This window comes from Gossypium raimondii, chromosome 6 (assembly GCF_025698545.1).
Source record: "Gossypium raimondii isolate GPD5lz chromosome 6, ASM2569854v1, whole genome shotgun sequence".
Classification (NCBI taxonomy): Eukaryota; Viridiplantae; Streptophyta; class Magnoliopsida; order Malvales; family Malvaceae; genus Gossypium; species Gossypium raimondii.
This window is the reverse complement of record NC_068570.1, coordinates 54,064,099-54,089,895: the sequence shown is the minus strand read 5'-3', so window position 1 is coordinate 54,089,895 and position 25,797 is coordinate 54,064,099. Positions and strand designations below refer to the sequence as shown.

Below are 25,797 nucleotides of genomic sequence, written 5' to 3'. Positions count from 1 at the left end.
TGCCAAACCCAATAATAAAAAAATTAGTGATAAATATATAAACTTGATTAATTGATTTTTGTTAATACTTTACATATAAATTATTTTTATTGATTTTTAAATCAACAATTTAACATCAATATTAAGTACTATTAGTCAATCAAATTAAGGTATCAATTTACATAAAGCACAATAATTGAATTTGAACAAACCGAAGTAAAAAGACTTCATTGTTGATTTTCAAAAAGTCAAAAGACGGAGATTCATTGTATTATTTACAAAACAAAATAGACACACATATATGAATATCAATATGATAATAATATCCCCTTTCTCTTGTACAAATATTCACCCTGTTTTTACATCAAACAAAATATAAGCAAAGCTTTAGTATTTACGTTACAGTTTAGTGGGAGGGGTGTTAACGTCACAACTCGAGTCCTACACTTTGAGATGCCAACACAAATGACTTTCAACATATTAAACTTCTCGAGCATCGTAAAACACCAGATTCACTTGTCAATTTATTAACAGATCCAACATCGACAACATTAAAATTTTTTTCTTGGTTATACTTAGGCTTAGCTCCACCTACACCTGTTTGCTTATTGAAAGATGCTCCATTTTTAAATACATCCCCAACTGAATAAAATCTCCATAAACCTTTCTTTCCTTTTCTCCATGTAACCTCTTTGTTCCCAACATCATTCGGAGCAACGAAAAAATTGGCCTCACTCTTGATGCTGGGGCTCATGCTACCACCAATGGCGTATTGTTCCCACCCTTGGTAGAAATTGTTCGCTACGTGTGCATATCCATGGCGAACTCTGCAATATAATTTAATATAGAAAAACTTCAGATAATTCATGTAAATATGCATTAAGAAACATGGAGCTCACCGATCCATAATTATTATTTACCTTGGCATTCTTTGGTTGCAGTTAGGTTCGAAATGGTTGAAAATGACAGTGACCTTCATGTTTTTGTCTCTCAAATGACCATCGTCGTGTCCAAGGAGCATAACTTTGTCTTGGTTCCTGAACCAGTTGTTCGACACGGTAATGTTGGTGGAACCGCCAGTGACATCGAGGAGGCCGTCCTGGCACTCATACAATGTGTTATGATCGATCCACACATTCATTGCAGTGACCAATCTTATAGCGTCTCCATCCATTTGGCCTAAAGGGATCACCTTCGCGTTTGGACCCATCACAGTGCTAGGTGGTTGGGCCTTGCAATGGTGGATGCGAAGTCCATGGATGATTATATCGGTCGCTTGGTACACCAATAGGCATCCAGCGCCAGTTATGTGGACATCGAAGCCACGACCATCAATGGCAGTGAAGCTGCTTAAAAGAAGTGGTCTTTGGAGTGTGATGGTCATGCTATTTTTGAATGTGATCCGTACTTTTCCTTTGCTCATTGCGGTTCCATAACGAAGGGTCCCTGATTTAGGACTCAAAGGGTCGTCGGAACGATCAATAACCTTGTATTTCACGACATCTTTACCAATGTTGTTGAACATTTTGCCGACAAAACCGACGGAGCATTTGGCCAATTGTTGTCGTTGACTTCGCGAAAGAGGGTTCCCTCTCCAACATTTATCAATTACATTCATATTAGCCAAACTCGAACTCGGACTTGCCATTAGAATAACCATGAAAAGAGCCACTGTGAAGCAACATGATAATGTTGTAGGCATTGATGTACTCGTTTTTTGAGTGGAAGATGGAAGAATAATGAGAGATTATTGATGGATTTATACTGAAAAAAATTACCAAATTTGAGAGTTAAAAAAATTGTTCATAATGTTACAAGGTGAATGTTATTCTTGTTTTTATCCGATGCAAATAGTTTGGTCTACTTTGTTAGTAACTAACTTTTTTTTTTGTTGAGACAAAAAATTGTTCATTTGTTTTTTTTAGTGAGTTTTTACTAGTGGTCATTGTACCATGCATAAGTTGCGTATTTAATTCCTATAATGAGTGTATTCTAATTTGTTCAATTAGGCTATATGATTTTAGAATTTTAAAATTTCAATCATGGACCAAATGGTAGACATTACATTCATTAAATTATAATTAAATTTCCAACTTGTTAAAAAAAATTTCGAATTTGCCATTGGTTGTGGCTATAACTACATATTAACACGCCATACCAATGAACAAACATGTCCTCCACTTGAGCAGCGCCTCGCTACTATCACTCTCGAGAATTACCTGACTTTACTCCAAACTAGAGTTGTTCATGGCTGGGTTGGGCCAACCCAAAAAATGAGAGGGCTTGTGCAAAAAATTGGTTCGAAAAACGGGCTTAGGCAAAAAAAACCCGTTTAGAAAATGAGATAGGCCTCGGGTAAGGTTTTTGGCCCGCACCCAACCCAACCTAAATTTTCAAAAAAAAGCCTTCTTGTTTTCCATGTTTCTTGTTGTTTTCCCACTATTTTGCTACCATTTCACTACTATGTTACTACTATTTTGTTGTTAACGTTTGGATATTGTATAACACTTGTTTTATTGTTAATTTTGCTACTATTTTAGAGTCATTTGCTTGTTAAGTTGCAATTATCTCAAGATTGTTTAAGTATAAAGACTTTTTTAACACATTTTGAATTTGTTAGAAAACTTTTATTTTAATATTTTAATGTATTTGGTGTATTATATTTTAAAATTTTTATATAAAATAAAATTAAAAAATAATATGGGTCAAGCTGGACCAAGCTTGAGTTTTAACATTTTATCCAGATCAAACTTAAAATTAAAATAAGAGGACTTCTTTGTGGATTTCTATAAAGTCAAAAAGATGGAGATTCATTTATTATTTACAAAATAAAATGACACATATATAAATATCAATATGATAATAATATCCCCTTTTTCTTGTACAAATAGTCACCCTTTTTTTACATCAAACAAAATATAAGTAAAGAATTAGCATTTACTTTACAATTTAGTGGGAAGGATGTTAACGTCACAACTCGAGTCCTACTCTTTGAGAAGCCAACACAAATTACTTTCAACATATTAAACTTCTGGAGCATCGTAAAACACCAGATTCACTTGTCAATTCCTTAACAGATCCAGCATCGACAACTTTAAAATTTTGTTCTTGGTTATAGTTAGGCTTAGCTCCACCTACACCTGTTTGCTTACTAAAAGATGCTCCATTTTTAAATACATCCCGTACTGAATAAAATTTCCATAAACCTTTCTCTCCTTTTCTCCATGTTACCTCTTTGTTCCCAACATCATTAGGAGCGATGAAAAAATTGGCTTCACTCTTGATGCTAGGGCTCATGCTACCACCAATGGCGTATTGTTCCCACCCTTGGTAGAAATTGGTCACTACGTGTGCATATCCATGGCGAACTCTGCAATATAATTTAATATATAAAAACTTCAGATAATTCATGTAAATATGAATTAAAAAACATGGAGCTCACCAATCCATAATTATTATTTACCTTGGCATTCTTTGGTTGCAGTTAGGTCCAAAATGGTTGAAAATGACAGTGGCCTTCATGTTTTTGTCTCTCAAATGACCATCGTCATGTCAGAGGAGCATAACTTTTTCTTGGTTCCTAAACCAGTTGTTCGACATGGTGATGTTGGTGGAACCGCGAGTGACATCGAGGAGGCCATCTTGGCACTCATACAATGTGTTATGATCAATCCACACTTTTCTTGCGGTGACCAATCTTATAGCGTCTCCATCCATTTGGCCTAAAGGATCACCTTCGCATTTGGACCCATCACGGTGCTAGGTGGTTGGGCCTTGCAATGGTGGATCGAAGCCCATGGATGATTATATCGATCGCTTGGTACACCGAAGCGCCAACGCCAAGATGTGGACATCGACGCCACGACCGTCGATGGTAGTGAAGTCGCTAAAAGAAGTGGTCTTTGGAGTGTGATGGTCATGCTATTTTTGAATGTGATCCATACTTTTCCTTTGATCATTGTGGTTCCATAACGAAGGGTCCCTGATTTAGGACTCAAAGGGTCGTCAGAAGGATATGTAACCTTGTATTTCACGACGTCTTTACCAATGTTGTTGATCATTTTGCCGGAAAAACCGACAGAGCATTTGGCCAATTGTTGTCGTTGACTTCGCCAAAGAGGGTTCCCTCTCCAACATTTATCGATTACATTCATATTAGCCAAACTCAAACTAGGACTTGCCATTAGAATGGCCATGAAAACGGCCAATGTGAAGCAACAAGATAATGTTGTAGCCATTGTTGTACTCTTTTCTTGAGTGGAAGATGGAAGAATAAGGAGAGATTATTGATGGTTTTATACAGCAAAAAAATTGCCGAATTTGAGAGTTAAAAAATTTGTTCATAATGTTACAAGGTGAATGTTATTGTTGTTTTTATTGGATGCAAATAGTTTGGGCTGCTTTGTTAGTAACTAATTGCTTTTTTGTTGAGACAAAAAATTGTTCATTTCTTTATTTTTAGTGAATTTTTACTAGTGCTCATTGTACTATGCATAAGTTGCGTATTTAATTCCTATAATGAGTGTATTCTAATTTGGTCAATTAGGCTCTATGATTTTAGAATTTTAAAATTTCAATCATGAACCAAATGGTAGACATTACATTTATTATTAAGTTATATTTTTCTATTTCTAAAATTGTACATGACAAATAGATTATCACAAGTATAATGTCATGTCAATTTGTTATTTTCACATAATACTAAGTAAACTTGTCACAAATGGATTTAATGACTACCCTTTGAATCGAGATTGAAATTTAAATATTTAAAAAGTATAGAGACTAAAATGATTAAATTGCTAATAAAGACTATTTTAATATTTTACTCTTTATCATTCTATTTGATAAGGAATAAATAAGTTAAGCTTCAACAAATCGAATTTATCAATTCAACCAATTAAATTAAAAATCGATATATAATTCAATCCGGCATGTAATACAAACTAAAATTTAAAGATCCAATGAAATCTTAAATAGATTAAAATTCAAATTTAAGTTTATTTTAAGTTCTATAATGATTTTTGAACATATAACTGTTGTTGTTGGTGATTCTTTACCCCAAAGAAGATGAAGATTTAGATTCACACATCGACAAGTCGATGCTCATGATATCAACACTCATCCTATGATTACAAGAGGCAAATCAGTCTTCGTTAAGCTAGAACTTCATGTGTATAATGCTACTAATATTCCTTTTGATCCTGCAAATGTTCATGTAGCCATGAGGTATCTACAATGGCGACAAGCCATACATCTTGAGCTAGATGCCTTGCAAAAGTATAAAACTTGGGATTTAATTCCTTACTAAAAATCAAAAAGTTGTTGGTCGTCGATGGTTGTTTAAAGTTGATAAAAAGCTAATGGCACGGTTGATCGCTATAAAGTTCAACTGGTGGCCAAGGGATATGCACAGAAAGTCGGATTTGACTATCAAGATACATTCAGGTCCGTGGCGAGACATGCACTATTCACACTCATTGCTTTAGCTTTTAATCATCAATGGCAATGAGGCAAGTAGATGTTAACAATGCTTTCTTGAATGGGGAGCTTCTTGAGGAAGTATATATGACCCAACCCCTAGATTTGAGCAATATGATGATACCGGCAACTCTCTAGTGTGTAGATTGAAAAAGCTCTCTATGAGCATAAACAAGTGATGTTTACTACTTCGTAGTTGACCCTTCTTTGTTCATTTGAAGACATAATAATGCTTGCATATTTTGTTTAGTATATGTCGATGACATTATCTTGATTGGAAATTGTTTTCACACTATTGATGAAGTTATAAGGATTTGAATCGGAGTTTTCATTAAAAAACGAGGAGAATTGAATTATTTCTTGGGTATCGAGGTTCATAGACAAGTACTCTTCACTTGTCACAAAAAAGTATATCATCGAGCTCTTGCAAAAGTCGAGCGAAAAGTTCCTAGTCTGTTTCCACTTCAATGATCACATCTCCCACCTTGTTCTGCTTGGATGGTCAACCTTTATCTGCGACAAGGTTGTGAAGTAAAATGTATTGTTGGTGGTCTACAATATATATGTTTGAATGCACCGGATATTAAATTTGCCGTGAATAAAATCAACAAGACATGCAAGCTCCAACCGATCTGTGATGGTAGGCGGTGAAGTGATTGCTGAGAAATCTACAAGGGACATTGTCTCATGGTCTTCTGTTCCCACCCTTGGTAGAAATTGTTCGCTACGTATCCATATCCATGGCGAACTCTGCAATATAATTTAATATATAAACACTTTAGATAATTCATGTAAATATGCATTAAAAAACATGGAGCTCACCGATCCATAATTATTATTTACCTTGGCATTCTTTGGTTGCAGTTAGGTCCGAAATGGTTGAAAATGATAGTGACCTTCATGTTTTTGTCTCTCAAATGACCATCGTCGTGTCCGAGGAGCATAACTTTTTCTTGGTTCCTGAACCAGTTGTTCGACACGGTGATGTTGGTGGAACTGTGAGTGACATCAAGGAGGCCGTCCTGGCACTCATACAATGTGTTATGATCGATCCACACTGTCCTTGCGGTGACCAATCTTAAAGCGTCTCCATCCATTAGGCCTAAAGGGATCACCTTCGCGTTTGGACCCATCACAGTGCTAGGTGGTTGGGCCTTGCAATGGTGGATGCGAAGCCCATGGATGATTATATCGGTTGCTTGGTACACCAACAGGCATCCAGCGCCAGTTATGTGGACATCGACGCCACGACCGTCAATGGCAGTGAAGCTGCTTAAAAGAAGTGGTCTTTGGAGTGTGATGGTCATGCTATTTTTGAATGTGATACATACTTTTCCTTTGATCATTGTGGTTCCATAACGAAGGGTCCCTGATTTAGGACTCAAAGGGTCGTCGAAAGGATCAATAACCTTGTATTTCACGACGTCTTTACCAATGTTGTTGATCATTTTGCTGACAAAACCGACGGAGCATTTGGCCAATTGTTGTCGTTGACTTTGCCAAAGAAGGTTCCCTCTCCAACATTTATCAATTACATTCATATTAGCCAAACACGAACTCGGACTTTCCATTAGAATGACCATGAAAAGAGCCACTGTGAAGCAACATGATAATGTTGTAGCCATTAATGTACTCGTTTTTTGAGTGGAAGATGGAAGAATAAAAATCAAATGCATCGCGAGAGAACGAAGCACATAAGGATTCATTATCATTTTTTTAGACAGGTGATCTTTCAAGGGGATGTTCATATTCTTAAAATTGGCACAAAATACAATCCAATCAACATGTTGACAAATACCCTTCCAATTTCAAAGTTCGAGCATTACTTGGACTTAGTAAGTATCCGATGAAGAATCAGTTAAGCGCGTAATAGGGTTCAGCAAGGGAGTTGGTCCAAATACGAGTTGATGTGGAGATTTGTGGGAGAATGCCTCTTATTTTTACCAAAGTTTATTTTGTCTTTTCTTTTCCTAGTTAAACTTTATTTTTAGTTTCCCATTTAAACTCTAATTAACCTAGAGTTGTTGTAGTTATATATGCTACGAATTCTAGCCTATAAATAGGCCATAGTTACTTTAGGTTTTACACAACAAAAAAAATTATTTAGATTGAGAGAATTTTGTTCTTTGTTTTGAAGGGTTTTTCTTGTAGGGCTTTGAGTTTTTCTTTTAACTCTCTCCATATTTTGTACTCTCCTTTATTATAGTGAAATCTCCTTTTGCCCGTGGTTTTTTACCCTCACTTGAGGAGTTTTTCCACATAAATTTTGCATGTTCGATCTTTTCGATTCATATTTTATTTATTTTGTTTGTTGTTTAATCGAGTTTATCCCCTACATTAAACACATTCGTTGTTTCCTTTTTCCTTCCCCATTTTTGTTTTAGTTTTGTCTTCCCAAAATACTTACCTATTAGTGTAAATTTAACCAAAAAGTGCAAACCCTCAATCTTTCTAACTTTCTCTTAGTGTTGTTGAAGCATCTTTGCATCGTTTGTTGGCTTTTCACTTGACCAGTTTGAGTGTAGGTGGTCTCTGAAGTCCTAAATCCTAAGTGAAAAACTACTTCAATCTCCTCTTATGCTTGCAAGATCATTGTCGAAATTGCCCATATCCCCCATTTCGTGCCATTTATTCATTTGTTAATATCTCAAAAAACTTTGTTGGCAACCTCCTTAACTAGCTTCAACGGTCAGTCTTTTTATAAAGAGCTCTAGAGCTTGAAAAGCCTCTAGCGTTAAGCAATTGGCTACCACCCCTACTTGTGGCCTTTTTCACTCCATCCGCTGACCACCGGAAAATTTTTTGATGTGATGAGAATCATTTTGGAATAATAATTTTTGGAATCAAGGTAATCATTTTCTTTTCTCAGTAAAGGTTATCATTATGGCATTGGCATTGCACTTAGCCTTTTTCAAGACTATTTCTTTTGCTCGAGTGCAATGATTGGTCTTTTTTATTTCTCGATGATGACCTTTACTCGGTGAGCCTTAGATGACTCGTGTTATCTTTCCAAAGTTTTACACATCTTTTATTATTGGTTAAGAAACGAAGTTTTCATCACTACGAGAGCGAAAATATGAGAAAGAGGTTTATTACATCAAGGTGAAAGGTGATTGCTCACTTTGATGGTTAACTGCAATTATAATGGTTTTGAATCCTCCCCTTAGCTCCCTTTTGATGTTTAGCGATGGAGGTTGGTTCAAGTGTTGGATCCTCCCGGTTGTACAAATTGAGCTTTACATTTATCGGCTTTTAGGCATTATTTTGTATTGGTCAAAATAGTGGTTCTTGTTCATTAATATTGAGCTTGTTAAAAGTTGTCTTGTTTGAAACTTTCACTTTTGTTCACTTGTACCAAATTTGGCTCCCAATACCTATAAAACTATCTCATATATGAAAGTTTCTCATCAACAAAAAAAGGTATTCATATTCAACATATATATATGTTAATATATTTTTCTAAGAAATAGGAGTTTTTTGTTTTGGTAGTTCATACTCTTTTGTAGATTGTTTCTTAATTTTTAGTTATTGAGCTGCTATTTGATGAATAAAACATATAGTTCAACTTCTTCTCCTCTGAGTTTATTTTCTTATTAAAGTCTTTTATTCATTTGTAGCAAAAACTCTCAGTTAAAAATGATATCCGAGCCAAGTTATCAAAAAGCAAAGACAAAGGTAGCAATTTTTCGTATTCCATGGCGTTTGAAAATTTCGTGCAACCAGCAATACCTTGCTTTGATGGTGGTTATGATCACTGGAGCATGCTAATAGAGAAATCTAAGATCAAAAGAGTACTGCCAAGTTGTCTCGGATGGAGTGCCAGAGTCAACAACAACAATGTTAGACACAGAAATAAAAGGGATGAAGTTGAAGGATCTTAAGGTCAAAAACTACTTGTTTCAGGTCATTGAACGTTCAATCTTGGAGTTAATTCTTTGTAAGGATGTCTCCAAGCACATTTGGGAATCCATGAAGAAGAAATATCAAGAATCAAATAGGATCAAAAGACAACAATTACAAGCTCTACGATTTGAATTATTATTCATTTAAATTATACATATTTTTTTAAAAAATTTGTTCATTTAAATTATACATATTTTTCCTTTTCACCTAGAGAGCATGTCACGTAATGTAGATTTATTTATTTACTTTTTCTTGTGTAATAATAAATTTAAAAGGTAATCTAAAACTAAAGTTTATTTTGTTCTATCAACATGAGGATGTTTTAAGGGTAAGTATATTTTCCCCTAAAGTTGACACCTGAATTTGTATTATGTTATATAATTTAGTACCATCCTAATAACTTTGTTAGTTGGTGTTGGCGTGACACTAATAATCAATCTGATGACGATACATGGTAGCCTCTCAGAATACTACGTGTTAAACATAAATAAAAAAATTTAAAAAAATCTATCAAAATATTTAAATTAAAAAAATTATAATTTTTTCCACGTCAAAAATGAATCTGGACAAATGGTTGTTCATATTAGATGTATCTAGACATCCATTTATTTAGATTCACTCCACGTGTTTTAGTAATCATATATATATTTATAAAATATAAAATTTTTAGATTATAATTATTTTGAAATATATAAATATAAATTTATAAAAATGTATACAATTAAAAATATATAAAAATCCTACAATATTTTGAAAATATAAAATTTATAATTTATAATTTATAAATTTATATAAATGTATAAATATATAAAAATAAAATTTATAAATTTAATTTTAAAAAAATTAAATTTATAAAAATATATAAAATTACTAAAAGCACGTCTAGAATGAATTTGGACAAATGGTTATTTAGGTGTAGTTGAATCTAGACAATAATTTGTTCAAGTTCATTCTTGGTATGAAACTTTTTTATTAATTTTATATATTTTAAAATTTAATAATAGTATAAATAACATGATATTTTATTAAAAATTAAAATTATATAGAATCAATGAAAACACATCTAGAATTTATTTGGACAAATTGTTGTCCAGATTCAAATGTATATGGACAACCATTTGTCTAGGTGCATTTTTAATGTGGAAAATATGCTTTTTATTAATTTATATATTTTTAAATATTTTTTTATTTTTATTTATGTTTGACACGTGACATTCTAATAGGTTGCCATGTGTTACCACCAAATAGACTATCAATGACATGTCAACACAAACTAATGATATTAGTATAAGGGTACCGAACCATGTGACACGATACAAGTGAAGATACCAACTATTAAAAATTAATTTTGGCCTCTAAAAATTTTTTTGTCTTCACCCTGGTTAAATAAAAAATAAAAAATTAAACACATATACGCTATTACTATTTTTTTCAAATTTAATGAGTCAAATCACAATATATTATCTCAATATATAAAGAGTGATTATTAACTCAATAAAATAAGGGTAAACTGTATAAATAGTTATTTAATTTTAAAATTTTTATTTTAGGTACTAAAAATAGTTTATAATTTAAGCGTACAGTATATAGTTTGATTAATTTGGTCACTCTCAACAAAATTGTAGATAGAAAACTCATGTGGATTTTTTTGTAAATTGTAATAATATTTAAAATCTCCAACTAATAATTTCATTTAAAAAAAATTAGCTTGGATTTATGTTTGCAATTTTAACGGGAGTGTCTAAATTGCAAATTTTTTAAGTCCACATCAACAATCTATGGTTGCATGATCATGAAAAGGGCCAATGTGAAGCAACAAGATAAAGTTGTAGTCATTGTTGTACTCTTTTCTTGAGTGGAAGATGGAAGAATAAGGAGAGATTATTGACGGTTTTATACAACAACAAAAAAATTGCCGGATTTGAGAGTTAAAAAATTTGTTCATAATGTTACGAGGTGAATGCTATTGTTTTTATTATCGGATGCAAATAGTTTGGGTTGCTTTGTTAGTAACTAACTTCTTTTTTGTTGAGACAAAAAAGAGTTCATTTGTTTAATTTTAGTTAAATTTTACTAGTCATCATTGTACTATGCATAAGTTGCGTATTTAATTCCTATACAGAATGTATTCCAATTTGGTCAATTAGGCCCTATGATTTTAGAATTTTAAAATTTCAATCATGAGCCAAATGGTAGACATTACATTCATTAAGTTATATTTTGCTAGTTCTAAAATTGTATGTGAAAATAGATTATCACAAGTATAATGCCATGTCAATTTGGTATTTTCACGTAATACTCATAAACATGTCACAAATAGATTTAACGACTATTGTTTGAATCAGATTGAAATTTAAAAATTCAAGAAGTATAGAGACTAAAATGATTAAATTGATAATAAAGACTAAACCTATAACTTACGATATTATGGGACCAATAACAAAATTAGCCTAATTAATTTTGTATTGTGGTTTTTAATTAATTTTTATTGCGATTTTTTAGTATTTATTGAAATCGATAATGGCAAATTCTCTAATTCATTTTGATGGCAAGCACATTTCAATCATTCAATTGCAAATGGTAAGAATTCTTTTAATATATTTAATCTAATCTAATTTAATTATTTTGTTGTTATATTGAAATTTAAGATTTTGTATTTTTTTTATAATTAGTCGGAAAATTGGATTTTGGGGACGTATATTCACAATCTATCTTCTCCTCCATCATCTTTAATTGAACCATACTTAAGAGAGGTGAGATTTTTGCACGTGGCCCTGCATGGGTAGGGAATGTTAATTGGACCCACACTTGTAAGCACATTGGTGGAAAAATGGAGACCCAAGACACACGCATTTCATCCTCAATGCGGTAAGTGAAATATCACACTCGAGAACGTGCAGTTACAGCTCGAGTTACTGGTGGATGAGTTGCTAGTGACTGGGTCAGTTGTCACTGCCGATTGGAGAGATATATGCGAGCAATTTTTTGGGAAGGTTCCGAACACAGTTTATGGAGTTTAGATAGATATGAATTAGTTAAAAAGATATTTTGTTTGGCTCGATGCAGAATCAAGTGAAATTGAAAGATAACAACACGCTCGGGTGTATATCCTTTGGATCATCAGGGGTCTCCTAATACCCGTTAAATCTGAAATCTTGTTCATTTAAGGTGATTGCTAAAACTGGAAGACTTAGAGAAGTAGATCGACTCAATTGGGGGTTAGTTGTGTTGGCGATATTGTGCCAGGAGATGTGTTGGGTGATACAACCACAAAAAATTAAAGTTTGTGGTTGCATGCTCTTACTGCAATCATGGGCATTGTATTGGTTGTCACTTTTACGTCCTTGAGTGGACTACCCTTATACATTCTCACTCGTGACAATATAAAATTCATTATATAATATATTTATCATAATAAAATTATTTAAAATTTAAATTATTATATTAACATATTATTTAAATAGGTGGAACCATGTGCCGAGTTATGTGGGACTACCAATGAGCTTCAAGATATATAGCTCCTGTTAGATCAACGATCCAAAGTGGATGTATGTATTTTTAAATTTCCAATTATATAATATTAACGTAGTTTATGTTGAAATTAATAGTAAATATATAATTAAATTTATTATTGTATTATAGTTTGAACGGATGTCATACTCCGATCCGAGAATTCAAGCATACTTCTTGTCCAAATTTTGGGTGAATCCTAACATTTGGCACATAAAGGTTCCATTGATAGCGTATGCTACGATGGAGATGCAAAAAATTGATAAAGTTATACATCAAAGATCTGCACAATATTGACTTTCGGGGGAGAACCGATGAAAATTGGGTTACATTCCATGTGCAATATATCAATATTGGGAATCATAGGTACGACTTTATACCTAATTGCGAACCCATTATCGCTCGAGAATTAGCCTATGGTTCGGAGTACATGCCATTAGGGGTGTTAAAATGATTAACCAAACGGTTAACTGAATCGAACTAGTATTAACCTGTTGGCTCTTGTTCCTTAAGTGTAATATTTTTATCAATATACAATTGTAATTTTTTCGAGCAGATTTGTTAATAAAACAAATTCATTGATTGCATTAATATAATTTTTATAATTGTCCTCTCATGGTTTTTGCACGTAAAGCAAAATGGAAGCAAATGTTGCTTATTAGTTGTCTAATGTTTAACTAATACTAAGCAATATTACGTGGTCAGATTATAGTACAAAAAGACAACTTGTATTAGTAGATGAACCTAAACATTACTTAGTCTAATAGGAAATGAACAAACCGATTGAAAGAATAATATGTCATCTATCAAGCCCAATTGGGGAGATGTCTTGTCTTCAGAATCGAAGCGGATGGTTCCTACAAAATAGAGACATAGATGTGACTAACTCCCAGAAGCTTGTATTAGTAGGCTGTACAACGTATGACTCCTAGAAGATAGGACCCAAGCAGAATAGATCCTAAATCTGTTTATGGGTTTATTCACTTGTGATGTTCATAGTGTGGTATACCTAAATCCTAAGTGGAAGGGGAACTATGTATGTCTGACTCATACACTTTGATGTAAGTAAAAGCCTGAGTTCAAATAGATAAGGAATCGAAAGCTGGTGCATTGAGTGTACGACTTCCGTAGTATGTAGCGCCATTCACAACAGTGGAATTTATATGCCAAAACATAAGTAAATGATATCCTCTCATTGACATTACAAGATTGATGAAATGTAAACATGGTCACGGGTCATCTATCTTTGTGATGGATGACTTGATCACTATTTGATAGTGATTGACTTTTCATGAAGGAAGATGTAATGGTTACCATGAGATAAAATAAGAACATATTGAGAGAACATATATTATCCCAAAGAGATCAAGGATATCCTATGAGGGTAGCACACTAATGACAAGGTCATTGGACGAGTACTGAATAGTTGCTTTTGTAATGGTACGTCATTGGGAAGAGATTAATCACGATACTATAGTGCAATGACTTTGTGACTAAATGAGTTTATAATTAATAGGCAAATAGCCGGAACTTAAGTATAAATCATTTGAGCCTTAACTACATATGTCCAACTGGTCTCTCCAGTACCTCGTTGAAATTAGAAATGAATTGCGTGTTTGAATAGAAATGAACAGAATGAATAGAAAAAGAGAAATGAGAAACATTCAGGAATGATTATGGTTTTCTTCAAAATGGAGAAATAGAATCATTTGGAAATGAATATAGGTTTTCAAAAATGGAAATGAAAATGAAATAGAAATGGAAATTTGCAATCATATATAGGATTACTTAAAAAATTATGAAAGAATGAGTTTATGTTTTTGGACTGTTTAGAAGCCTGAAAATGAAAATAAATCATTCGGTCATAGTGAACATGTTGAGTTGTGACATATTAAACATATTTTTTCAAAATTTTACTAGGAGCAAAATCGTCAAAGTTTTACCAATGGTAAACTCGTCAAAATTTTGTTGAGGGTAAACTAGGGATGCGAAAATTGTTTTTATATATAAACATTAATGTTTATTTAAGGAAATAGAAAAATTGGGTGGGTTGGATCATATTCCAGAGTACGGGGTCAAAAAAAGGTCTAGGACGTACTCGTAATTGGACCCGATGTGAGAGAGGCTTAAAACCCTTCATCTAACATGAAGAGGGTAAATACCCTAATAGAAATACAATTGTGAGTAGTTCACCCCTCTCCTACTCTAGGTAGGATGTTGTTTTTCTATTTAAAATATACTTCTACAACTCTACAAGGGTTCTACATTCTCTTCCTATAAATAGATGGCACCAGTAGAACTATTTAAACAATTTTTGAGAGATTGTTATTCTACCAAAAAATAAATAGAATTTATTCTTAACTTTTAAATATATTTTTCCAGAATATAGGTTTTATCAATTTTTATTAAAAAAGAGAGAATTTCTGTTTTCACCCGCAAAAGGAAAACTTTTTCAGGTTCTGTGTTTTAGTTTAATTGGTTCAAGCCCACACTCGAAGCAGTTCGTGGTACGAGAATAACAAAGAAGATTGTTTGGTTGAAAGCCGAAAAACACCAAAGATCTACATATCCGAAAATGCAGGTACATATTTAGTTAAAGTTTACTGCTATAAATATCATAAACATGATCCCCACTTAAGTAGCACCTCACTACTATAACTTTTGAAAATTACTTGCCTTTACTCCAAACCATCTCCAATTCATCAAACACCGCCCACAACTCCAAATGGAGAACCGATGTGATGCAAAAATCTTGCCAAACCCAATAATCAAAAAATTAGTGATAAATATATAAACTTGAATAATTTATTTTTGTTAATACTTTACATATAAATTATTTTTATTGATATCTAAGTCAACAATTTAACATCAATATTAAGTACTATTAGTCAATCAAATTAAGGTATCAATTTACATAAAGCACAATAATTGAATTTGAACAAAGTGAAGTAAAAGGACTTCATTGTTGATTTTCAAAAAGTCAAAAGACAAAGATTCATTGTATTATTTACAAAACAAAAGAGACACACATATATGAATATCAATATGATAATAATATCCCCTTTCTCTTGTACAAATATTCACCCTGTTTTTACATCAAACAAAATATAAGCAAAGCTTTAGTATTTACATTACAGTTTAGTGGGAGGGGTGTTAACGTCACAACTCGAGTCCTACACTTTGAGATGCCAACACAAATGACTTTCAACATATTAAACTTCTGGAGCATCGTAAAACACCAGATTCACTTGTCAATTTCTTAATAAATCCAGCATCGACAACCTTAAAATTTTGTTCTTGGTTATAGTTAGGCTTAGCTCCACCTACACCTGTTTGCTTATTGAAAGATGCTCCATTTTTAAATACATCCCGTACTAAATAAAATTTCCATAAACCTTTCTCTCCTTTTCTCCATGTAACCTCTTTGTTCCCAACATCAGTCGGAGCAACGAAAAAATTGGCCTCACTCTTGATGCTAGGGCTCATGCTACCACCGATGGCGTATTGTTCCCACCCTTGGTAGAAATTGTTCGCGACGTGTGCATATCCATGGTGAACTCTGCAATATAATTTAATATAGAAAAACTTCAGATAATTCATGTAAATATGCATTAAAAAACATGGAGCTCACCTATCCATAATTATTATTTACCTTGGCATTCTTTGGTTGCAGTTAGGTCCAAAATGGTTGAAAATGACAGTGGCCTTCATGTTTTTGTCTCTCAAATGACCATCGTCGTGTCCGAGGAGCATAACTTTGTCTTGGTTCCTGAACCAGTTGTTCAACACGGTGATGCTGGTGGAACCGCGAGTGACATCGAGGAGGCCGTCTTGGCACTCATACAATGTGTTATGATCGATCCACACTTTTCTTGCGGTGACCAATCTTATAGCGTCTCCATCCATTTGGCCTAAAGGGATCACCTTCGCGTTTGTACCCATCACAGTGCTAGGTGGTTGGGCCTTGAAATGGTGGATGCGAAGCCCATGGATGATTATATCGGTCGCTTGGTACACCAACAGGCATCCAGCGCCAGTTATGTGGACATCGACGCCACGACCGTCAATGGCAGTGAAGCTGCTTAAAAGAAGTGGTCTTTGGAGTGTGATGGTCATGCTATTTTTGAATGTGATCCATAGTTTTCCTTTGATCATTGTGGTTCCATAACGAAGGGTCCCTGATTTAGGACTCAAAGGGTCGTCAGAAGGATCAATAACCTTGTATTTCACGACGTCTTTACCAATGTTGTTGATCATTTTGCCGACAAAACCGACGGAGCATTTGGCCAATTGTTGTCGTTGACTTCGCCAAAGAGGGTTCCCTCTCCAACATTTATCAATTACATTCAGATTAGCCAAACTCGAACTCGGACTTGCCATTAGAATGACCATGAAAAGGGCTAATGTGAAGCAACATGATAATGTTGTAGCCATTTTTGTACTCGTTTTTTTGAGTGGAAGATGGAAGAATAATGAGAGATTATTGATGGATTTATATTGCAAAAAAATTACCAAATTTGAGAGTTAAAAAATTTGTTCATAATGTTACAAGGTGAATGTTATTGTTGTTTTTATTGGATGCAAATAGTTTGGGCTACTTTGTTAGTAACTAACTTGATTTTGTTGAGACAAAAATTGTTCATTTGTTTATTTTGGTGAATTTTTACTAGTGGTTATTGTACTATGCATAAGTTGCATATTTAATCCCAGTGTATTCTAATTTGGTCAATTAATTCATGTGGTTTTAGAATTTTAAATTTCAATCACGAACCAAATGGTAAACGTTACATTTATTATTAAGTTATATTTTGCTATTTCTAAAATTGTATGTGACAAATAGATTATCACAAGTATAATGTCATGTCAATTTATTATTTTCACACAATACTAAGTAAACATGTCACAAATGGATTTAATGACTACCCTTTGAATCGGGATTGAAATTTAGATATTCAAAAGTATAGAGATTAAAAATGATTAAATTGGATAATAAAAACTAAACACATAAATTACATATATTATGAGACAATAAAAAATTAGGCCTAATGGATTTAAATGTTACCGTTTGTGTCAAAATTTTCAAAATTCAAATTTACCTAATTAAAATATAAGGACTAAATTTATAATTTAAGCATAGTATATGGAGTAATAACAAAAGGTTTTTTTTTTACAAAATATTCTTTTCTTTATACTTACAAAGGAAAGGGTGTGTTTAGGATTATTTTGTTAATCAACGTAAAAAACATGTGGCCAAGTTTGAGAGTTAGTTTCATTAAAAATAAAATTTTGATATTTCTTAATTTAAAATTTAAAATTTAATTATTACAATTATTTGTATTTTCTATTCAAATTTACTAATTATCAAATATATTTATTTGAGTGTCTTGATGGTATGATTAAGTTCATAATAATTTCAATCTATGGTGTTATGATTAAATGAATATATTGATGGTAAATTTTGACTAGAAAATCTTTGCATAGTTTATAAAATACATAAAAGATTACATAAATAAGGGTAAATTCCATAAATAGTTATTCAATTATCAATTTTTTATTTTATTTTTGGTACTAAAATAGTTTATAATTTAAGTGTCTGCATTATATAGTTTGATCAACTTGGTTACTCTCATCAAAATTGCAGATAGAAAACACATGTGGATTTTTTTTTTGTAAATTGTAATAATATTTAAAAATCTCCGGCAAAAAAAAAAATCTAGCTTGGATTTATGTTCGCAATTTTAACAGGAGTGTCCAAATTAATTAAATCATGTAATGTGAGTGTCTAAATTGCAAAATTTTTTAAGTCCACATCAACATTCTATGGCTGCATGATCAGTTTTGGACTTAATATAAATTGCACTTGGTACTTGCCAAAGCTTAAGCTCCCATTACCATTGTAACTAAAGGCAAATTTGTCGGGATAGGTAGAGAATTTGGTCCCCAATATTTGAAAGTTTTTAATTTCGCCCCTTTATAAATCGAGAAATTATAAATGAACAAATATAGTGAAATTGTACTTTAACCTTCAAAAAATGGAAATTTTGTAAAACAATCATCTTATAAATATTCACCCTGTTTTTACATCAAACAAAATATAAGCAAAGCTTTAGTATTTACGTTACAGTTTAGTGGGAGGGGTGTTAACGTCACAACTCGAGTCCTACACTTTGAGATGCCAACACAAATGACTTTCAACATATTAAACTTCTGGAGCATCGTAAAACACCAGATTCACTTGTCAATTTCTTAACAGATCCAGCATCGACAACCTTAAAATTTTGTTCTTGGTTATACTTAGGCTTAGCTCCACCTACACCTGTTTGCTTATTGAGAGATGCTCCATTTTTAAATACATCCCCTACTGAATAAAATTTCCATAAACCTTTCTCTCCTTTTCTCCATGTAACCTCTTTGTTCCCAACATCATTTGGAGCAACAAAAAAATTGGCCTCACTCTTGATGCTAGGGCTCATGCTACCACCGATGGCGTATTGTTCCCACCCTTGGTAAAAATTATTTGCTTCGTGTGCATATCCATGGCGAACTCTGCAATATAATTTAATATATAAAAACTTCAGATAATTCATGTAAATATGCATTAAAAAACATGGAGCTCACCGATCCATAATTATTATTTACTTGGCATTCTTTGGTTGCAGTTAGGTCCGAAATGGTTGAAAATGACAGTGACCTTCATGTTTTTGTCTCTCAAATGACCATCGTCGTGTCCGAGGAGCATAACTTTGTCTTGGTTCCTGAACCAGTTGTTTGACACGGTGATGTTGGTGGAACCACGAGTGACATCGAGGAGGCCGTCTTAGCACTCATACAATGTGTTATGATCGATCCACACTTTCCTTGCGGTGACCAATCTTATAGCGTCTCCATCCATTTGGCCTAAAGGGATCACCTTTGCGTTTGGACCAATCACAGTGCTAGGTGGTTGGGCCTTGCAATGGTGGATGCGAAGCCCATGGATGATTATATCAGTCGCTTGGTACACCAATAGACATCCAGCGCCAGTTATGTGGACATCGACGCCACGACCGTCAATGGCAGTGAAGCTGCTTAAAAGAAGTGGTCTTTGGAGTGTGATGGTCATGCTATTTTTGAATGTGATCCATACTTCTCCTTTGATCATTGTTGTTCCATAACGAAGGGTCCCTAATTTAGGACTCAAAGGGTCATCGGAAGGATCAATAACCTTGTATTTCACGACGTCTTTACCAATGTTGTTGATCATTTTGCCGACAAAACCGACGGAGCATTTGGCTAATTGTTGTCGTTGACTTCGCCAAAGAGGGTTCCGTCTCCAACATTTATCAATTACATTCATATTAGCCAAACTCGAACTCGGACTTGCCATTAGAATGACCATGAAAAGGGCTAATGTGAAGCAACATGATAATGTTGTAGCCATTTTTGTACTGTTTTTCCATTTTTTCCATGTTTTACTGTTGTTTTCCCACTATTTTGCTACCATTTTACTACTATGTTACTACTATTTTGTTGTTAACGTTTGGATATTGTATAACACTTGTTTTATTGTTAATTTTGCTACTATTTTAGAGTCATTTGCTTGTTAAGTTGCACTTATCTTAGTATTGTTTAAATATAAAAACTTTTTTAACTCATTTTCAATTTGTTAGAAAACTTTTATTTTAATATTTTATTGTATTTGGTGTATTATATTTTAAATTTTTATATAAAAATAAAATTAAAAAATAATATGGGTCAAGCAGACCAAAGCTTGAGTTTTAACATTTTATCCAAATCAAACTTGGACAAAAATCTAAGCTACTTTTTAGGATCCAACCCGACCCTAAAGTTTTGTTAGTCCCGACCATGTACAACTCTCCTCCAAACCACTTCCAATCCATCAAACACCGCCCATAATTCCAAATGGAGAACCAATGTGATGCCAAAATCTTGCTAAACCCAATAATCAAAAATTAGTGATAAATATAAATGTGAATGGTTGATTTCAAAATAAGTTATGAATTTACATAAAGCACAATAATTGAATTTTAAAAATTAAAATAAGAGGACTTCTTTGTGGATTTCTATAAAGTCAAAAAGATGGAGATTCATTTATTATTTACAAAATAAAACAGACACATATACAAATATCAATATGATAATAATATCCCCTTTCTCTTGTACAAATATTCACCCTTTTTTTACATCAAACAAAATATAAGTAAAGCATTAGCATTTACTTTACAATTTAGTGGGAAGGATGTTAACGTCACAACTCGAGTCCTACACTTTGAGAAGCCAACACAAATTACTTTCAACATATTAAACTTACGGAGCATCGTAAAACACCGATTCACTTGTCAATTCCTTAATGAGATCCAACATCGACAACTTTAAAATTTTGTAAAATTAAAAAATAGGGTTTAAAAAACACTTATATTTTTTTGAAATTTAATTTTTTTTTTCAAAATTTAAATTTTTAAAAAATTAAATTTTAACTTTTCGGTTTTTTTTTTTCCCAAAAATTTAATTTGGTTTATTAAAATCTTAAAATTTAAAAAATTTCCAAAACAAATGTGGGAAAATTTTTGGGAAATTTTGGCCTTTTTTTTAAAGGGAAAAGTTTTTTTTTCCTAAAAATTTAAAATTTTTAAATTTTCTTTAAAAATTTTTGGTTTTGGTTTAAATTAAAAATTTTGGGGAAAAAGCTTTTATTTTAGGTTTTAAAAAATTTAAAAAATTTAAAAAATTTTTCTTTTTTTAATTTTTTTTAAAAAACCCTTTTGGGTTTTTTTTTAAAATTTCTCAAGTTTCCAAATATGGAAAAACAATTTTCCCTGTTTAAGGAAAACCCTAAATTTGAAATTTCAAATTTTTTGGGAAAAAATTTTAAAAATATTTTTTTTTTTTTTTTTATAAAAATTTTTATTTTTTTTAAAAATTTTTTTTTTTTTATTTTAGGGAAAAAAATTTATTTTTATATTGTTTTAAAAAATTTTTTTTACCCAAAAAGTAAAAAATTTTCAAACCTTTCCCTTTTTTCCCTTTTTGTTGAGGCCTTTCTGTTTGGGTTTTTTTTTCCTTTATGTATGTTTGGGACCAAGGAAAATTAATTTCCCCTTGAAAAATAAATTTGAAACCCAAAATAAAGGTCCATTTTTTTGTTAAATAAATTTGGGGAATCCTTAAAGTTCCCCGGCCGGTTTTTTAAAAGGGCTTTCAAATTAAAACCTTTTTAAATTGTGCCACCTTTGGGCCTTTTTACCCAACCCCGGACCGGGAAAATTTTTGAAATTGTTTAAAATTTTTGGAATTAGTTTTTGATTAAAAAATTTTCTTTAAAAAGGGTTTTAATAAGGAATTTCCCTTTGCATTTTGGGCTAAGGGCAAAATTTTTGGTTTTTTTTTTTAAATGTTTTTTTAAAAAAGGGGATTTGAATGGGTTTTCTTAAAAGAAAAATTTTTTTTTTAAAACAAAATTTTTTTAAAAAACGAGGAAAATTTGAAAGTTTTTAAAATAAAAAATTTCCCTATTTATGGTTTTTAAATGGAAATTTAAATAAAGTTTTGTCCTTTTTAAAGCCCTTTTTTTCGAATTTCTAGGGTGTTTCAAAATTTGGACTCCCCGGTTTTCAAATAGCCTTTAAATTTAATTTTTTTAAGGATTTTTTCTTTGGGGAAAAAAGAAATTTATTTCAAAGTTGGAATTTTTTATTTTTTTTTAAAAGTTTTTTATCTTTTTTTTTTTTCCTTTAATTTTTCCTGTTTGATTTAATTGGGCTGAAATAAACCTTTAAATTTTTAAAAAAAAAAAAAAAATTTTTTTTTAAAATTTTTTTTTTTTTTCCCCCAATGATTTCCAAAAAAATTTTTTTGGGGTTTCCCTATTTATTTTTTAAAATTATTTTTTAAAATTTTTTTTTTTTTAAAATTTTAAAAATTTTTTTTTTTTTAAAATTTTTTAAATTTTTAAAAATTTCAATTAAAATTAAAATTTAAAAAAAAATAAAATAATTTTTAAAATTTTTTTATTTGTTAAAATTTAAAATTTTTTTTTTTTTTAAATTTATTTTTTTTTAAAATTAAAAAAAAATAAATTTTACTAAAGCCTTTTGAAAATTTTTGGCCTTTTTTGTTAAATTTTTTTAAAATTTTTTTGGTTTTCTTCCCCAAATTTGCTTTTTATTAAAATTTAATTTTTTTTTTATTATTTTTTTCATATTTTTAAATTTTTATTAAAAATTTTTTGGGAATAATTTTTAAAAACAACTTTTTTTTTTTAAAAGGGTTTCCCAATTTAATTTGGATTTTTAAACCCATTTTTTTCGGGGTCTTTTTATTTTGGGTTTTTTCCTTTTTTTTTTATTTTTTTTTTTTTAAATTTTAAAGGAAAAAAATTTAAAATTTAAAATTTGTGTTCCCAAATATCAATTTTGGTTTTAACCCCCTTTTTTAAAATTTGTTAATTTAAAAAACCCGGTCATTTTTATTTAAAAAAAAACCCCAAAAGAATTTTGGGCCAAAATTTTCCCCCTTAAAATTTTTTTTTTAAAATTTTAATTTTAAAATTTTTTTAATTAAAAATCCTTTTTTAAAGGTTTAATCAAAATAATTTTCCCATTTTTTTTTAAATTTTTTTAAAATTTTTTGGGTTTAAATTTATTGAACCTAAGGGAATTTAAATTTTTAATTTTTTTTTTTTTTTTTTTTGGGTTTAAAAAATTTTTAAAAAAAAATTTTTAAACCCTTTTTTAAAAATTTTAAATTTTTTTTAAAAAAGTTTTTAAAAATTTTAAATTTAATTTTTAAAAAATTTTAAAATTTTTTAAAAAATTTTAAAAGGAAAAGTTTTTTTTAGGAATTGAATTTAATTTGTTTAATTTTTTAAATTTTTTAATTTTTTTTTAAAATTTTTTAAAATAAAAATTTTAAAAAAAAAATTTTTTAAAATTTAATAAAAATTTTTAAAAAAAAATTTTTTAAAAAATTAAATTCAAATTTTTTCTTTTAATTAAAGGGTTTTTATTAATTTTAAAATTTAAAATTTTTAAATTTTTATTTTAAAATTTAAAAAATTTTAAAATTTTAAAAATTAAAAAAATTCAAAAAATTTTTAAAATATAAAAATTTTTTAAAATAAATTTTAAAAAAATTTAAAAAAAAAAATTTTTAAAAAAAATTTTTAAAAAAAATTTTTTTTTTTTTTAAAAAAAAATTTAAAAAATTTTTAAAAATTCTTTTTTTAAACTTTTTTTTTTTTAAATTTTAATTTTAAATTTTTTTTTATTAATTTAAATTTTAAAATAATTTAAATTTAAAAGGGAAAAGGGCTTTTTTAAATTTTTTTTTTTTTTTTAAAAAAAATTTTTTTTTTAAATTTTAAAATTTTATATTTCGTACAAAAGGTTTGAAATGGTTCCCCCAAATGGAAAAAACTAGTAAATTTTAAAAAAATAATTAAAAAAATAAATTTAAAAAATTTTAAAAAAAAAATTTTTTTTGTTTTTGTCAATTTTTTTTTTAAAAAAATTTTTTTAATTTTAAAAATTCAAATTAAATTTAAATTCTAAACCCTTAAAAAAAATAAATTTTTTAAAAATTTAAATTTTAAACCCCTTTTTTTTTTTTTTTTGGGTTTTAAAAATTAAAAAAAAAACCCAAAAATTTTTTTAAGGTTAAAAAATTTTTAAAAAATATAGCTTTTTTTTAAAATTTTAAAATCAAAAAAAATTTTTTTTAAAGTAATTTAAAATTTTTTTTTTTGGAAAAAATTATTTTAATTTTAAATTTTAAATTTTTTTTTTAACCCTTTTATAAGTTTATTAAAATTTTAAATTTAAATTTAATAAAATTTCAAATTTTTTAAATTTAAAATTAAATTTAAAAATTTAATTAAAATTTAAATTTTAAATTTTAAATTAAATTTTTTTAAAAAATTTTATTTAAAAATTTTTTAAAAAATTTAAATTTATTTAAAAACCCAAAAAAAAAATAAAAATTCCCTTTTAAATTTTTTCCAAAAAGGAAAAAATTTTTAAAAAAAAAATTGATTTTAATAAAAATTTTTAAAGATTTAAAAAATTTTTTTTTAGGGAAAAATTTTTTGCTTTTTTTAAAATTTTTTTTTAAAAAATTTTTTTAATTTTTTGTTTTTTATTTTTAAAATTATAATTTTTAAAAAATTCCTTATTTTTTCAATTTTGGGTGGAAAGAATTTAAATTTAAAATTTTAATTCAAAGGGAATTCAAAAATAAATTTATCAATTTTTAAAATAAATTTGTTGTTTAAGGTTTTAAAAACAAAAATTAAAATTTAATTTAAAATTTTTAAATTTGGGGAAAACGAAATACTTTTTTTTTAATAAAACCCTTTTTAGAAAAGGATAATTAGAATTTTAATTTTTAAACCCAATTTAAATTTTTTGAAATGACCCAAAAAGGAAATTTCCCATTATGGGAATTTAAATTTTCAATGGCAAAGGGAATTCCTTTTTTTTCCTTTTTTTGTTTAAAAAATTTTTTTATTTTTAAATTGTTTTAAATTAAATTTTGGGACAATTTTTGGAAAGGGAAATTAAAATTAAAATATAGAGAATTTTTAAAATATTGGGAAATTTTAAACAAATTAAAGTAAAAAAAGCCAATTTTTTTATAAATTTTAAAAAATTTTTTTTTTTTTTAAGTTGGGATTTTATTATTGGGGAAATTTGGGAAATTTTTGGGAATTTTTAAAAATTTTAATAAAAAAATTAAATTTTGTTTGGTTTTTGAAAAATGAAAAAAAGTTTTAAATTTTGGGAATATTTACCCTTAATTTTCTTTTCATTAAAAATTTAAAATAATTTTTAAAAATTTTTAATTTTTTAAATTTGGGGAAAAGGGCCCAAGTTTTTGGGGGATACAAACAAATTTTAAATTTTGGTGTAAATAGGGTTGGTATTTTTCAAT

At 29.7% G+C, this 25,797-nt stretch overlaps 3 protein-coding genes and 2 pseudogenes across 3 annotated transcripts; all 5 read right to left on the bottom strand.

The window, feature by feature from the left end:
* Nucleotides 1-451: 451 nt before the first annotated feature.
* On the bottom strand, nt 452-1,654 carry LOC105772104 (putative pectate lyase 2). The gene is made up of 2 exons (XM_052632129.1): nt 900-1,654; nt 452-806 (listed from the first exon to the last, which is right to left on the bottom strand). Exons 1-2 carry the CDS (start codon nt 1,637-1,639, stop codon nt 452-454), a joined length of 1,095 nt encoding a protein of 364 aa, XP_052488089.1. The 5' UTR covers nt 1,640-1,654.
* Nucleotides 1,655-2,994: 1,340 nt separating this feature from the next.
* LOC128041789 (pectate lyase 1-like) lies at nt 2,995-4,217 on the bottom strand (annotated as a pseudogene).
* A 1,908-nt stretch (nt 4,218-6,125) lies between these two features.
* LOC128041767 (pectate lyase 1-like) lies at nt 6,126-7,082 on the bottom strand. Its single transcript, XM_052632084.1, has 2 exons — nt 6,301-7,082; nt 6,126-6,207 (listed from the first exon to the last, which is right to left on the bottom strand). Exons 1-2 carry the CDS (start codon nt 7,080-7,082, stop codon nt 6,126-6,128), a joined length of 864 nt encoding a protein of 287 aa, XP_052488044.1.
* An 8,992-nt stretch (nt 7,083-16,074) lies between these two features.
* LOC105772099 (probable pectate lyase 4) lies at nt 16,075-17,304 on the bottom strand. The gene is made up of 2 exons (XM_052632133.1): nt 16,523-17,304; nt 16,075-16,429 (listed from the first exon to the last, which is right to left on the bottom strand). The coding sequence occupies exons 1-2, from the start codon at nt 17,302-17,304 to the stop codon at nt 16,075-16,077; spliced, it is 1,137 nt and encodes a 378-aa protein (XP_052488093.1).
* A 1,757-nt stretch (nt 17,305-19,061) lies between these two features.
* Nucleotides 19,062-20,290, bottom strand: LOC105772565 (probable pectate lyase 4; annotated as a pseudogene).
* Between the last annotated feature and the right edge of the window lie 5,507 nt (nt 20,291-25,797).